At 46.7% G+C, this 17175-nt stretch overlaps 1 protein-coding gene across 1 annotated transcript; it reads right to left on the bottom strand.

The window, feature by feature from the left end:
- Positions 1-576: 576 nt before the first annotated feature.
- LOC311371245 (membrane-associated guanylate kinase, WW and PDZ domain-containing protein 3-like) lies at positions 577-12042 on the bottom strand (the record flags this gene model as incomplete). Its single annotated transcript, XM_084489420.1, has 4 exons — positions 577-645; positions 1895-2069; positions 5072-5284; positions 11923-12042. Coding segments are annotated over 4 exons (577 nt in total), but the record flags the coding sequence as incomplete, so codon positions are not given.
- Between the last annotated feature and the right edge of the window lie 5133 nt (positions 12043-17175).

Genomic DNA, 17175 nt, shown 5'->3' with positions numbered 1-17175 from the left:
GAGAGAGAGAGAGAGAGAGAGAGAGAGAGAGAGAGAGAGAGAGAGAGAGAGAGAGAGAGAGAGAGAGAGAGAGAGAGAGAGAGAGTTTATTGAACAACCACGAAGACAATGTGTGTTCATAGGGATCACCCTGGCAGACGCATGCAGCCAGTGTTGAATCATGGGAGTTGTAGTCGCAGGGCTTCTCGGAGAAACGACCCTTCACTCCATGGGGGTGGGGGTGGGGGGGTGTTTGATGAGTAAAGTGTGCTTGTGTAATTGTACGGATTGCACAAGCAGGTGCTGTAGCAAGACCGCCCCATGCGGAGCTGATTGTAGTTCCGTGATACTATCAAGAGGGGCTTGTGTAAGGCTGCCCTTTCCTCAGAGACATCCCACTGATGGGCTCCCGGCAGGGGTTCAGTAACTGGCTGCTAGTGGTTATAGAGGGATGGGGGCTTACCCTGCATACCAGGTAGTAGTGGGCTGGTTTACCTGGATGCATGCATGGTGGTGAGCGGTGTGTGGATGACTTTTCCGGTGCTACCCACCTACAAACCGGCTGATGGGTGGCCACCCTCTCCCCTCCATCGTCGCCCTTCTCCGGGGGGCTTGGCCTTCTTGGCGAGCCTTGGGTCCAGCCACGTGGTGGTCTTGCTGTTGTGGCTGTGACATGGAAAGAAAGAAAGAAAGAGGGAGAGAGAGAGAGAGGCAGGGAGAGAGACTGTGAGCGAGAGGGATTCAGTGAAGCATGATGCAGTGAGTGAGGGATAGCGATCTGAAAACACTGAACCAGAAATGAGTGACTTTGCAGCAGTGTCTTTTGCACTGTGAACGTCGATTGCAAACTTTGCCCAGAGGCTGTTGGCCGAATCCAAGCAGCCAGTGGAAAAAAAAATTGTTTCCTTTTTCGATCGTTAAATATGACGAAATTAAATAGGGTGCACCTCCCGCTGTGACTTGAGATAAGGCTGTGTAGATGAAAGGGAATGAGGGTGGAAAGAAAAATGGAGATCATAGAGATCAGCTATAAGGAGCAAAGGGTGGAAGGACCAAGTATCAGAAATTAAAACAAGAGAGGCGCAGCGAAGAGGTGGGTACATTGGGTGAGTGGGAGGTGAACGAGGAGCTGAGTGCGGCGGAGCCAGGGAGCTCCATTAAGGGGGAGGGTTCTTCAGTTGGAAGAATGGCCTGTTGATGTGGTAGGGAGGAGCAGGTGATGCTGGCCGTGTGTCACACTTAATGTAAACAACAAAGGTACGTCTGAAAATCGGCAGCAAAACAAACCCTCACATCAAATAAAGCGCTGAAGTGAATCCAGAACATGAAATAGCTGCGAGCCACGATGGCTGGGTGGAGACGGTGGTAAAGAAAGCCGTCATTCCCCTAAAACCACTTTTGTTCCAAACACTGTTGCCCAGCCGAAAGCCGTCTCTAGGGACTCGATTTGTAGAGGTGACCATGAAGGAATTTGGTTTAAATGCGAGTGGGAACAATACAGAGTTGGACATCGTCAAACTGACCACAAATATTTGTGAAGGCGAGAGGTGAAAAGCGGTGAAAACAGGCGAAAACAAGTGTTTGTTCTCGAGCACCGCCGAGGACAAGCCAAGGTCGGTGTTTATCCTCGCCCCGCACAAAAGGCTCCGGCGAGGCTCAATGTGTATCTTGTTTAGCAGGAAAAGAGTACCAACAAATCAGTCTCACGGCAGACTAGCTCCGATCTGGGCGAAAACCGGTTGTTTCACTTTTCCTGCGCTCCGTATTTGTAGAGAAGAAGTATGTCGCTGGAGGCGGGGATCTGTGAGCGTGTAATTAGCTAACAGCAAACCCAAACCAGCCACGGTACACTCATTCCCAGTGGGGAGGCTTAAAACAAGGAACACAAAGTAATAAGGCTGGAGGGACTACTCACTCGATGAAGTAGACCATGCCGGTCTCTGTGTAGGCCATCTCCATGTTCTTGGGCAGGGGCTCCTGGCTCTCGTCCCGGGACAGGGCGGCCCAGGCCTGCGGGTCCATGGCCGCCGCCGACTGGCTGTAGCTGGGCACCGACTTCCTCCACTCGGCCGCATCGGGGTCCGGGTGGTCTGCGGGCGGCGGGCACAGGATGAAGGCGGCCGGGAGGGACACGGAGAAGGGGCGCGGTCGGGAGCAGCCGTGCGGGAGGTGGAAGAAGGACAGGGAGACAGGAGGTGAGTGCATGTAGCCATTGATGCTGTGATGCATGGCTCCCCTGCTTCTCCCTGCTGCTGTACACACCACTACTACTGCTGCTGCTGCTAGGGTTGGAGATATGCTGTCACTACACGTTCACAGAAGGAGAGGGAGAGGGAGAGGGACAGTGACAGAGAAAGGGACAGAGAGAGAGAGAGAGAGAGAGCGAGAGAGAGAGAGAAAGAGAGAGAGACACACACACACAGGATTTGAATGTCAGCAGTGATGATCCGGGAAGTGCCTCCAAGGCAGGAGTGGGGTTGAGTAACACTTAGTGCCCGGCCCGGAGCGCCACGCGCCAAACGTGTTACAATCACAGGGGCTGTTTGCATGCCACGTGTGTGTGTGTGTGTGTGTGTGTGTGTGTGTGTGTGTGTGTGTGTGTGTGTGTGTGTGTGTGTGTGTGTGTGTGTGTGTGTGTGTGTGTGTGTGTGTGTGCGCGCACATGCGTGTGAATACATGTATTCTCGCACGGATGCCTGTGTGTATTCATATATTTGTCTCTTTTTAACAATTCATGCATGTATATTAATGCATCATAAAGGCCCGTCAGCATTTATGAAGGCTGCATTTATCTGTGTTTTCATTCTTTTGCCCCCTTACATAGAACACTCACTCAGCTTGGTTGCGGCGGGGGTGACTATAGAATCACCGGAGAGTGATTGGCAGGTATGTGCTCGGAGAACAACAACATGACAAGAAGTGTATAAAGTAAAACGACAACAAAAAAGACTACAACCACCAGAACACATTTGTATAATAGAAAAACCTCTTTATGGCGTGACCATCAGCCGTACACACACATATTTGCACCTGCTACTGCGTTGGCAGCCTCCTGCTGGGCCCTTTGGCCATGCATCACTCAATTGCCCCCCACTCCCCCTTTTGACAAACCTGTACCGACGCTCCGCATCGTTCGTGTGTTATGTGTATGCAACGTAAAGGGGTGACGTCCTTCTGCACGTGCTGTTGACCTGCATTGGCTCTGCTCTGCTCTCTTCCTTGTTTGCGTTTGCCTAAGGCCTGAAGAGATGTCACATCGATCATCTCCCTCCTGCTCTGCCTCTCTCCCTCTCGCTCAATCCCCAAAATACACGGTTATGGAGCAGCTCTTTCTCCATCATAGTAGTTGTATTCAACAGGGATTTGGTGTGTTGTTTCCTTCTACAACCACTATGGATCACACCAACATGGATCAACCGAGTTGGTTGTGTGACAGAGGAATATTCACGCCTGCTCAAAGTATTATCACGACACTCAGAAGAAACAAGGGGGTGAAAAACATCCCGAAAGAAATCCCTCACGCTTAGCAGACACCTAGAGAGGCGGTGTTTGGTGGGACACCGGTCCAGCTGTAAACCGTATTTTCATGATGAGATGAGCGGATGAGAGCTGAGGATCACACGTGGGCGACCAGACGGGATGCAGACGGATCTGCACACGCGGAGGGGGCATGGTGGAGCGGGGAGTGACAGCAGGCGTCCTGGCTGACAGACGGCGTGCTAGGACGACTCATCGGGCTGAACAAATGGTCATGATGGTGTAAGCGCCCGATACACCGCTGTGGAGCGGGGAGTTTGGTCTTAAAAGTGCAGAAATGACTTGGACACATGGAATGTTGATGGAATGTTTGTCACCCAACAGGACAACCGGCTTTCTTTGTAAATGTGTAATTGCGTATTTCATTACATAATTGAATTTAGCCTTGATTTAATCGATTTATCAAAATATTACCACTGTGAATGTGAACTTATGGTATGAGGTGCATGAAGAATCGTTGGCATGCTGCAACTCTAAACTAATTGGCTAAGTCACCATAGGCTGGGACACCATTCACTGAGACACCATTCACTGTGACACCACTGGCTGTGATGGCACTGGCTGTGAGGCCATTGGCTGAGACACCACTGGTTGAAAGGCCACTGACTGTGACACCATTGGCTGAAAGACCATTGACTGTGACACCATTGGCTGAAAGACCATTGACTGTGACACCATTGGCTGAAAGACCATTGACTGTGACACCATTGGCTTGGACACACAGGGCCTTTAAAGTTGTTTGACTTTGACTTTTTTAATGCAGTTGGTTAGTCAGGATTACCTTGAGGGGAATACAAAACAAGGACAAAAACAAATCTATCTCTGACCAGAGGGACCCACCACTGATCACGGCTGGACTCTGACTGCTGTGATTTACTCCTGACCTCTGATGCAGAACAGCTAATCCCTAGGAGGTCTGGCGGGATGAAATAGCCCCAGTGAAAAGAAGAGACATTTTGTGGAAAGAGAGACAAGCGGGTCGTGCTTTGCATTCTGGAAAGATTAGCGGGCTTATCGGTGAATGTGTGTGTGCCCCCTGTAATCCGAAACTTTAGGAAAGCGCCACAACCCGCAAAGATTGCACAACCCAGCATATTACATAAACATACAGTTAAATAGGATCAGGGTCAGCATGTTATCTCAACTCAACCGAATCCCATTAAAACGACATGTGCATTCATTTGTGAAATTACACATTATACACAAACACATTTTCCTTCAAAGAAACTATGCCAGAAATTGATTGCCAATATCCAATCAATCGGCAATACAGACCCCTGGTTGGCTGAGGACAGCAGCTAACCAGAGTTCTGAATTTAATGAGACTGTTGGGCCTCAGTCCATTAAACGTAAAATTAAACAGCCTTCATAAAAAAACGAAATAAAATTTAAAGTGAAAGTAAAATGGCCACGATATGGCTGAAAAACGCTGGAGACATCGAAAAATCTTTATAGTCGATTTCATATATCGATTTCCTCACCCCTAAAGCCTAAAGTAATACACTACGCTTTTCAAAATGAAAGCACGGAGTTCACAGGGGATGTCTGCCCTCACCGTTCACGCCGTTGACCAGGGCCGGCCGCTGCTGCTCCTCCTCCTCCTCCTCCTCCGGCGCCGCGCTGTCCTTGCGGTCCATCTTGCTGACCGAGGGGGTCCGCTTGCGCTGCACCTCCGTGTCAAACTCCTCGTCGAACAGCACCTGGTCCACCGGGTCGGGCTGCACGGGACTGGGCTCGGCGGGGGGCTTGGGCGTCCCGTAGTAGTTCCCTGGGCACCGACCGGGGGACAAGCTCAGTTCAGACACAGAGGAATGGGTGCTGGACAGGGGGCGGGGGGGGGATGGTCACCACCTGCTAGTCACACCCAATAACACAAGCATGCCAGGCGTCCGGGCACACCACTTTTGTGGCGGCCGACTGTGTAAAACAGAACAGCGACAGAGACATTAGGAATTTAGGAAACACACACAGACATCTTTGGACTCGGTCCCACAGGCTCACGAACAGGAGTCCACATTGGAAAGTCAGAGGAGGGCATTAGAAGGCAAAAATCAATGGAGAGGACGACAAGGGGAGCTCGAAGTGACGGTGCATCCAGTGCAAAAGGCCAACGCCCCAAATTGAACAGGGAGATTTACAGCGCGTGATCCCAAATGAACGGTTCAATCCGGGCGTTGTGCCAAGGCAAGGCACCAGAACCTGAGTTATTCCTTCAGGTACGACCGCTTGCCTTTACGGTCATCTGGGTACCCTACAGACGGCAGACAGCACCCCATCCTGAGAAGATTTGTGGTTTAGTGTCTGCGTGTCTGCCATTGTGTGTGTGTGTGTCCGTGCATGCGTGCGTGCGTGCATCTGTTCTGTGTTGTGTGTGAGTTGCCTTTCAAGGGCAGAAACCTTTCAGCAAAAGTATTACAGGGTTTGCAAAATCACTATACTCCTGTATAGCTGCATTCTGTGTATCTGTGCATAATGCTATATAAGAGCGAGATGTGTGTGTGTGTGTGTGTGTGTGTGTGTGTGTGTGTGTGTGTGTGTGTGTGTGTGTGTGTGTGTGTGTGTGTGTATGGTAATGGTTAGAATTGAGTCTCCAGTTTCTTTCTTTGACCAAGAGAAAGAGAGAAAGATTACCCTGTTTACGATGACCCCATTCTCTCTAACTGAGATACTGGGAGCCAAAGCGTTGAATGAAAAGAACATGGCGATCAGAGTGGTATTCAAAGATATCGATCCACTGGGTCTGTTTGTTTGGTAGTTGTTATTTTTCTTCTCTCTCCCTCTCCTTCAATGGTAAAGCATCAAACCGCGGGCGTATTCGTGCGAGGCTGTTAACCGTTAAAGACAGAGCTGAATCCTAATAGGAAAACATAATTTCTTTCTGCACATCAGGGGGAAGGCCGTGGCACTGAGAGGTACTCTGCAACGATGGTGCGAGGCAGCGAGATGCAGCAGAGACGCACATAGAGAGAGAACTGTGGGGAGGGAAGAGGGAGAGATTGAGCGAGCGACGGAGAGAGAGAGGAAGTGCAATGAATATCTGCAGGAAGCTTAATGCGCTCCATTAAAATTTAAATACATAATGCGTATGCTTGGCACACACAATGTATAATGCCTCAGACATTCTGCGTTCAGTGGAAATGTCATTTGCTCACTTGATTAAGCTGATTCCATTTCATTTTCATTATGACATATTGCGTTTCATTCTGTTCAGGTTGGCATCTTTTTAGAGAATATTGACGTTTACTGCTTGGCTGGAAAATTTAAGAACAGAGAGAAGAAGAAAGAAACCCAGACGACACGATGACTTCACTGTTTAACAATGATTTTGACATAACTGGTAAATCCACAAATGCCGCTATGAACACAGCTCTAATCTAGACTCTCTGCTGTGGGTCAGAGCTCTGCAGAACAAAACACACTCCATTGCTTTGATTTGTACAATAAACCATTTTTAATCCCCCACAGGCCCACAGTATTAGCATCTGGTCCAAAAAGACTGCACTCCGCTTCCAATTCATTATTAATTCGGGAGTTTAATGAAAGGACGGTGAATCAGGAGAAGGTGAATTAGAGCTGGGTAATAGCATAGTGCTCTGGCCTCTATGGAGGAGAAAGTGGACCGGACGGGGAGTTGAGCCTAAAGTGAGCCATGGGCTGTGTGACTGAGCTGAGCGCCAGGCTGCTTTATTACAAAGGCCCCTGATGGGTAGGACTGTAATTACACTAATGAGACTTTCTGAGGCATCTGTTTTTGGATGACAGCTTCTAGCTTTCAAATGTGATCTGTTAGAAGTGGAAACATATCTATTGTCCGCGCTTTAATGGTCACTTTACACACTTAAAGCTGCTGCTGTGATTATGATTTGAGCATTGTAAAGAGAGATCCTGAGAGCAGAGAAGAAGAGACTGCACTAGACCGTGATAATAGTACAATTCATCCTCTCTCAGCCTGCTGCCATTGGGAAGTGTTGCATATCACACACCTTTTATTACCAGGAAAGTTGGAGTTCCTGAACCAGTCAGAACTGCTTTTGAATACATTTTGATAGGGACTCAATCAGCGAAGAGATACCTGATTGGTAAGAAATGAGAAAAACTAAACGAAAATCAAAATTGGCCCTTACCTACAACACCTTTAAGGGCTTCACCATCCACAGACAACTTGCCAATGCATTAGCCCTTCTCTAAAGACAGCTTGAACACACCAGTGGCCTGAGAAGCAAAGCAGACGAGGTGGTCTCCCCAAGGAGATTTAAAGTCAAGGACATCCCAATCCTAGGCAGCCACCAACTGCCATCATGTATAATTCAGCAGAAACCCAAAGATTTACAGCAGGTGATTTTCTGTGGGTGTGAATTTGCAAAGCTGTTTGGGAGGTGGGGGGGGGCGGTCATTTCCTGAGCTTGACATAACTGTGGCAGTGGATGAGGATTTCCACAGGGGTTTTCGTACACTTTTGTGTACAGTGGCCAGTCTACACAGCGTTGATTCAACTCCAAAACCCAAGACCCTTTTATACAGTTCGCTACTTGGGGTTTGTGAAAGTGAAAGAAAGTGAAACTCTGCGTTGACCCAGATTTGAGCTTGTCTGTCTTCAGACTTTAGATCCAAAGTCTGACGCGTGAGACTAGCGTCGCCGCGGTGGAGCAACACAACAACAACAACAACGACGAGCACACAAGGATTCCTTCAAATCAATACTTGATGAGTCCCGTCTGCATGTGGGAACGTGAGATACCGCGTCGTGGTGGCCCGTGGGACAAAAAAAAATTGTCATGCGCGATGCAACGTTCACACATGGCTGATGAAACGTATTACTCAATGAATAACCGTCACAACAAGGAGGGTCTTGGAACAAAAAGCGCTTGACGCGGTGGGATTCACAGTCGCCCGCTATCCGTCTCTGCCAGCCTGGCTCCCACCCTTTGTCACCAGCCCAACTGCTGGCACCGCAACAAGTGCAGACGGATGGCCGGGCAGATGTAGAGAAGGAGAGAGAGAGCCAGGGAGACGGAGCGAGAGAGAGAGCCAGGGAGACAGAGAGAGAGAGAGAGAGACAGAGAGAGCGAGAACACTGTGCTGATCATTTGTCTGACAGGAGTGACATCGAGCCAGTTGAAAAAGAAGCTGCAATCCATCATCTATAAAGGTTTTCTAATGCCAGGGCTTGGCGTTTAAACGCTTTTTTTCCCCGTTCTCAGGTGTTTCTTTGAGGGTTTATTCTCTGGGTGATTGACGTGTCGAGTCCGAAGTCTAACTATAATCAATTAACTAGGCCCGAACCCTAACGACTATGTCTCTCAAATTGATTGTTGAACCTCATTTATTCATCATCTCACACATAATTGTGTGTTCCGTCTGTCTGAAAGAAACCGAAAATATTGAATGTCTCTTAAACTAATCAATCTAATTTAATGACCGGCGGTAATATAAAACTAAATACAATAAGTGTGTGTGTTGTTTTGTCGGAAACACATCGCCACACACAGATTGAAGTTCTCAACTGCTTGATGCGTTAATATTTGTTTGCTAAATTAATATCTAACCCTAAACCTAATTAAAAAGATTGTCATTGTTGCCATTATTATTAATAATAAATCCTCCCGAATTTCCATCAAAACAATGTCTGCCTTTCCTTGATTAACCCCTCAAACAAAACCCCTACAGCTGTTCTGTCTGGGGAATAATATCTACTTTACTTGGTCGGGCCCAATAGACTCACCCATCGCGTGACCTATAGTTCTGATCCTAAATGAAACAAAATAAACACACAGATACATCTTCCAAATTCAAGACGAAGACTGAGAGGTGTGTGTCAGTATAATGTACAATTATTTTTTTATTTTATTGCCAGCGATCAAAGAAATGTCTAAACGGACCACTTGCAAATAAAAGAAAAGAAAAGAAATAAAAATACGATGGAGGCACACCACAACATGCGCCGATTTCTGCGTGTGTCTTTCCACTTCAGAGTTTGTGGTTTTTGTTTGTTTTTCCATCTGCAGTGCAGACAACAGCTGCTGGTATAGTGTATCTAAGACACACATTTCTTGACAAAAACCCTACAGCTGCATGCACGCATGCACGCACGCACGCACGCTTGCACGCACGCACACAAGAGAGTCAGTTCAATATACCAACCTGTAGTTCTATAGCTGAATGGTTTCTGCACTTTTGCTGCAGAGAAAACAAACACGGGCTGATGTCTTGGAGAACACAGGAAAACATCACAGGCCTCAAGAGCTCTGTTCTGCATCATGTGCTCCTCTATCAGTGTGTGAGGGGGGGGTGAGTGAGTGTTTACATGAGATATGATAGGATATTCTTAATGGTTAAACTTCATATCCTGTCTGTTACAATGATCTTTCTCTCCACTCAACGCTAGCTCCTTCATCATAACTTGAATGTCAGCCACCTCTCTCTTGCTATTGTTCTGTTACATCTTTTGGAGCCCTTTCAATCTGTTGCGACCTTGGGAGCTAGCTAGCCTCTTTTTTTTCTTTATCATTTATTTATCATTTTCTGCTGTATCATTTGCCTTTCCCACAAGTGATTTCTGGTGTTTCGTGCTGCAACCAACGTTGAAATGCATTGTGGTCACGATGTGCTATTCAAATTCAAAATATAAATGTTTGACACCCGGACTAGTTTGTGATGCAGTCAGTGTCCATTGTGACGCACGCGTGAATCACGAAGTGATGAATGATACGGAAAAAAGACCTAACCCATTTGCCTGCAATATGCTTGGTTAAATATCCACCCAATCAGTCTCCCGAATAATAATACTATTTCATGTGCACATAAAGAAAAATGAAAAGAAAGATCTGTGAAACGCTCCCGGACCGGCTCTAGGGGTGCAGATAAGTGTACGTGTGTGCCTTACTGACGGATTAAAACTATAAAACTACAAGATCAGGCTGATCTGGTTCACAGGTCTGGGAGATTAGTTACGCCTAACAGTGTAGCTTAGAGTTCAGAAGCTACCAGCCGGAAACGCACACCGTTATACCGCTTAAAACACTGTTCATGATCTGCATTATTAAACTCACACATGAACTTCCCATCCAATTTTTCTCATCATCTCTTTCGCTATGTGTGTGTGTGTGTGTGTGCATGTGTGCAGGCTTGTGTCCATGCGTGTGTGTGTGTGCGTGTTCTTGCCTCCATGTGTGAGTGAGTGAGTGAGTGAGAGAGTGAATTTGCGTGCATGTGCGCGTGCATGAGTCCATGCATTTGCGTCGTGCGTGAGCGTGCTCGAGTGCCCTGCGTGCTCGAGTGCCGTGCACGTCAGTGAAGGTGTGTTTGTCCCCACGACGTTGTCCCTCCTCGCTGCGGCAGCGGGGGGGAGCCGTGTGGAGGTCAGCAGGGCGGGGGGCCGTGCGGCGATACGCCCCGGGGAGCCTCCGCTGGCTGAACCACTAGGAGGTCCATTAGGCAGGACGAGGGCGGCCGACCTCTGCACATCCATAATTTATACGACGGCGGGCGCTCTCTCTCTCCGGCTGGGAGGGGCCACAGTCTGCCCCCCGCAAGGATCTGGGTCGGGGGCTGGACTAGGGGGCCAGGTGAGGTGCTCCGCCGCGCTGCCGGGGCTGACCCGCTTCTCCCCCCGCTAAAATAGCCTCGCAGTCACTCGGGGATACGCTCCCTCCCGCCCCTCTAACACAGCGCCGCTATGCGTTACCAGCGATGGTGACCTGGTTTTTTGTGCGTTTCAGTGTGTTTATGTGTGTGTGTGTGTTTATGTGTGTGTGTGTGTTTATGTGTGTCTGTGAGTTTTTGTTTGTGTGAGTGAGTTTTTGTGTGTGTGTGTGTGTGTTTTTGTGTGTGTGTGTGTGTGTGTGTGTGTGTGTGTGTGTGTGTGTGTGTGTGTGTGTGTGTGTGTGTGTGGACCGGCATCGCCGCGTGACCCAGTAAGCAACGAGAGGCAACAGGCTTGGCTGGCGCGGGGCGGGGCGGGGGGAGGGGGGGGGGGGATGGATGGCGTTCATCCAGGGTCAGGCAGGATGAACCCTTCCCCAGAGGCAGAGAGTAATGGAGTGGGACAGTGCAAGAGTATCCAGACAAACATCGATGCTTCTTCTAACGATGTTCTCTCCGCTGGCCTATTTTTAGGAAGTATGTCATTATGTTACGATGCCCGATGCCTTTGCGGAGGCTTTTTTCTTAATCCGGCTCTTTCCAGGATTTTTCTGCTGCAGAGTCGATGCCCCGGATGCATCTAAGGAAACGCGGTACTTCTGGAAAGACGGGGTGGAAAAAAGACACACACACACACACACACACACACACACACACACACACACACACACACACACACACACACACACACACACACACACACACACACACACACACACACACACACACACACACAAGCGGGGGGGGGGTGGGGGGGAGACGTACCGTCGTAGGTGCCGCTCTCCAGCAGCAGCCCGCTCTCCTCCAGTACCCGGAACTCGCCCACGCTGATGAAGTTGTAGTCCACGCCCGGGACCTCCCCCTCTCTGGGCTGCCGGGTGGTGCCTGACACACACACACACACACACACACACACACAGTTAGAAGGGACAACCTGCACGCTGGTCACAACAGGGGAGGGGTCTGATTGATCTGCTGAATGGCCCGTCGTTGGCTGAGCTCCGGGCCCAGGAGTCCACTCCAAGTTCCATAGCGCTCTTCTGCCCTTGATGTACACGCAGAACCCCGACTGCACCTTTTGTCCTCTTATTGATATCTCCATTGATCTAAATGTCATCTCATAGTCAAAGGCAGATCTGTCCTTGTTATATTCAGTCACAAATAATTATTCACAGATTTTAGACTGGAAAATCCCATGGAACAGTTTCTACCTTGTCAAATGTCCACCTAAAGCCAGTGAACTCACTCTGGCAGCAAACCCATCTCTGCATTAGGGATCTTCAATGATACATTAAAATGTTGGAGGGCAGGGAGAAGGAAGCGTTCACAGGACAGCTCAATCATTTCAATTAATATTTGATCACATCCTTCAAGTTGATAAAATAACTCCTTTGTTTTCAGTGCATCCTCCTTTAATGGTCGACAACAGCCAATGAATGATCAACTACTTAAGGGCTTCTGTTCTGTGAGGTCAGGGGCCAAGTCGAACAAGAAACGAGGAACAACACGATAATGATCATAGAGGGAAACCTTAAACTTTATTCAGATGGGCCTATGCGGCTACATGTACAATGCACCCTATTGTGCTATTTTATTGTTTTGAGTTGTAAAAAAAATGAGTGTGGCTAAAGTCTAATTTCGTAGACAATGTTACACCTACAGATAAGCTATTCATTCCTTGTAGCAACAATGTTGATGATCAATGCTGCCAGCGTGTCTTCCCCTGATCCTGCTCTATTAAGGCAAATACTTGGCACCATGAGGTCTCTTACGAGAAAAAACACGTCATCGATCAATCAAGTTTACCGTACATTAGTTTCATCCCCATAGGAACAACGAGTTAGCAAGAAAATACGCCAACACTAGCGTTGGCATGGACAATGGACATGTTTTGCAGCCTCTTCTGAATAAAAGAGGGAGGCAGAAGTTATTCTGTACCAATGGAAAAAGCACTGGCGCAGGTCAAGCAGGGTAGGTAAGGGGGGAGACAAATTGCAAGAAAATAAAGCCCAAAGTTGAACATTACAGCTCCTAAATCTTGGAATGAATTGTGCACCAATGTTTGACGTTTTAATTAGTTTTTTTTCCATTTCAGAGTCAAGCGTAGAAACCGTGCCAACTTTTTTATGAAAGCAACCATGTCAGTGTGCAATGCAAAGTAAGAATGTGAGTTATCAAAGAATGATTGGCTGGTTGGCTCGGTCCACTGGGAAACTAGTTTCCTGAATAAACCATCCAGTTAATGAAAGTGCCGTACGAACTGCATGGATGGATCCAGCCAAGGAATCTAGTCTTCAACCATGACCTACCGTGTGTGTAGGTGTACGTGTGCCTGCGTGTGTGTGTGTGTGTGTGTGTGTACGTGTACGTGTACGTGTGTGTGTGTGTGTGTGTGTGTGTGTGTGTGTGTGTGTGTGTGTGTACGTGTACGTGTGTGTGTGTGTGTGCGTGTGTGTGTATTACCCATTGGAAGCATTGGAGACACTCGCCACTCATGTAACTCATTAACATTTGTGATTATAGTAGATTATGTTTTGGTCATAAATGTGTCCCAGAACATTAGTTTTCCTGGCACCGTTTGTTGGCCTGGTGAAACGAGGAAGGAGTCATCAAAGCCCCTCCCCTGTATTTGTGTTTGAAAATATGAAAAGGATTGGGATTTAATTTTCGAGAGAGCTCTGCAGGAGGCGGAAATTGTCAAGTAATGCAATATCCTTTCTGCAAACCACATTACCCCACGGGCCGTCACAGAGGTGTTGTCTGCTGCACCCTGTGGGCTTGTTACACCTTCCCCCAAAGTCACTTCAGAATGACGTTATGGATTACAATCCTCATCTCTGATTCTACATTGTCTTTTGACGCAAAAAGGCCAAAATATATCAGCCATGGTCACACGATTTTCAAAAAACGTGAATTACGTTTGACAAGCTGTTTTTCTACTTTATATAGATAATATGAGATGGGAAATTTAAGAAGTGGCATTCAATGCCGTTCTCAAGTCATCATAATAACGATAATCATCGTAGGAAATGCTAAAAATACTTTCAGGGCCCACACATTTACAACATCCTCCTGCTTCTGTTCTCCTGATCTTCAGCAGAATCTACAGCGAAGGCTGTTGCACACTTAGTTTAAAGTACTTACATCGTTACTTATAAAAGCTAATTATAACTGCCTCGGGCAGTCAGACATAAAAAAAAGAAATATTGTTATGAAGTTAATGTTATGCTGTCTTCTCATGTAGGCATCGCTCTATTGTAACTAGGTCACACTCACACTTAGAAATCAACTGAAAGAATAAATGCCCGGAAACCACACATCGGACCACGAGAGATTACAATTTTGGCATTAAAAAATGAAATAACTGGCCCGTTTATGTAAGTCCTCTTCTCCCAGTAAAGCACCTCCTCCACTACCACTGCTGAAAATACTAAATATATATGAAAATGCTAAAAAATAAATGAAGAGGAATATAAAGATCCAATCCAACAGATTAATGGATGGAGTACAGCAACAAAGAAAGTAACAGTATGGAGTGAAATATGCCCCCCCCCTGTAGAAGGACCTTGAATAGGGAATATCTTATCAGGAGAAAACTAGTTTTTGGAAGAAAGAAACTGTGACAATCACCGGGTCAGTTTTCACACAGAGACTTGTTTAAAACAGTCCCAATTCCCAGCATGCCGTTCTGTGCTTAATGTCATTTGTGTCTAATTATATAGCAAGCAAAACATGTTAACACCCAGAAAAATGAAAGAAAAGCTATTACAGTTGTTGGTATTATACTAAAGAGGGTTTGTAGTTTGAAACCCAGATTTCCTGGTCTTGATGCGTGGCTCTGGTGGAGCCCTGGTGGGAGACGGGCCTCAGAGAAGCAGAACCCACAATCATAGACTCTAACGCCACACCAAGTTCACATCTGATCAACTCGCCGCAGCAGAGGACGGTTCTGAAGGAATACCAAAACACCCTAGGTTTGAGCTGCTCCAAACACTATCAACATGGAGAAGATGCCTGCTTCTGTTGCACTCCAGGGAGAAGGCTCCTTTTCATCTCATTTAGAGGTATTGCTATAGCGCCTTGCATGCTTCTGGGGAGTGTAGCATAGCATTTGATTGGCATTACCTAGTAACCCGAAACCACCAGTAACAATTAACCCATGCAATGGCACGCATTAACCCATAGAGGGCAATTTGAGTTCATATTTACATCTGATCCCGGTTTATAGCTTTAGTCTAGATTTGGACCAGGATCAATTCATATAACAAATATGTAACCCATCACTTTCATCAAAAATATGTAGTTTTAGGTCTTTGTTTTCCTTTATAATAAATATTACAGATGTTATGAGAACCTCTTCTGTGGATGTTCTGATAATCAGAAAATATATTATTTGTATTGATAAGATTAAAAGAAAGGTCAATGAAGGACATAAATAACAACGATAGAAACAATAGCAATAAATATAGTTGCAAACAACCATGAAGGGGTGAATGAATGACCGACAGTATGACAGACAGTATGACCTTATGACCGACAGTATGACCTTATGACCGACAGTATGACTGACAGTATGACCGACAGTATGACAGACAGTATGACCTTATGACCGACAGTATGACCTTATGACCGACAGTATGACCTTATGACCGACAGTATGACCGCATGACTGACACTATGACTATGACACTATGACCGCATGACTGACACTATGACCGCATGACCGACAGTATGACTGACAGTATGACCTTATGACCGACAGTATGACCTTATGACCGACAGTATGACCTTATGACCGACAGTATGACCGCATGACCGACAGTATGACCGTATGACTGACAGTATGACTGACAGTATGACCTTATGACCGACAGTATGACGTGTTGTAGAGCTGTATACATATGCATGTATTTCACTTTAAAATGTATATCTCTGCTGTCTTTCGCCTTATTGGTATGAATTTAACACCATATAGGCCCACAGTCACCTGGTACCATGTGTGCCAAGTTTGCAGCTTTTCCCACTTTCGACACCAAAGGACCGTATGAGTGGCGATTTGAAAGTTGTTCATCATGACGAATGGTACATGCATAACAAGTTTCATGCATATTGCACTTCCCTAGTGGAAATGGCAGCCTGTTGACTATGTTGCACTTCAAAGGCTTGTTATAGCACCACCTATAGTTCATTCTGGCCCATCCTTGTTATACCTCACCCATTTCACGAGTTCTACAAGCCTGCCAATTTGCAGAACTTTTGACCATGTCGTTTTTGAGATATGGCTGAATTTGTCAGGAAAAAAGAAAAAGATATTAATAATAACACTAACGATTACAATAGCGTTCCTACGGATTTCGTAGGACCGCTAATGAGTCTTCAAAGTGATGGTTTGGATACAAAACATTTTAGGATGACACACAGCAGGTACTATGTATTCTATATACAGACTGGTCTATAACCCGAGCCACAATAGAGGGAACACTGAAAAAGCATGTGTGTAAAGTGTCTGCTTCTTTGAAGAGGCAGCGGTCATAGTAACACAAATGAAAAACCCACCAGCCACAGAGGGCATGGAGCACATGGCCGGAGGCTGTGTAGTAATGACTTGGCCAACATAAAAGAACATAAATAATAACAAACGTAAATGTCAGGATCAAGGAAAATAGATCAAATGGATTTCTTCAGACGCTCAGCATACGACTGACCCTAAGGGACGTATGCTATTTGATATGTATGTTGGAAGATCCTCTGGTCAGATTGCTCCCTTAGTAATTCATCTTAAACAGAATACAAAAAACGTAAATCAGCATGGGGAAATATAAATCAGATATCTCTGCCATCTCTCCACGTCTCTGGCGTGCCGTTTCATATTCATATTCCTGTCTATCGTCTAATCCTCCAGCGAGACTCATTGAGCAGACTGCTCTGCAATAACAGACGATCCAGAGAGGAGCTCTGACTCCCCATGTTTGAGAGTGTGAGCGGGAAGAGGAGTTCCATGAGGACTCACCCTGCACC

The sequence above is a fragment of the Micromesistius poutassou genome, assembly GCF_964030765.1.
Source record: "Micromesistius poutassou genome assembly, contig: SCAFFOLD_5164, whole genome shotgun sequence".
Taxonomy (NCBI): domain Eukaryota; kingdom Metazoa; phylum Chordata; class Actinopteri; order Gadiformes; family Gadidae; genus Micromesistius; species Micromesistius poutassou.
The sequence above is the reverse complement of the archived record's forward strand: the minus strand, read 5'-3'. Positions and strand labels throughout refer to the sequence as shown.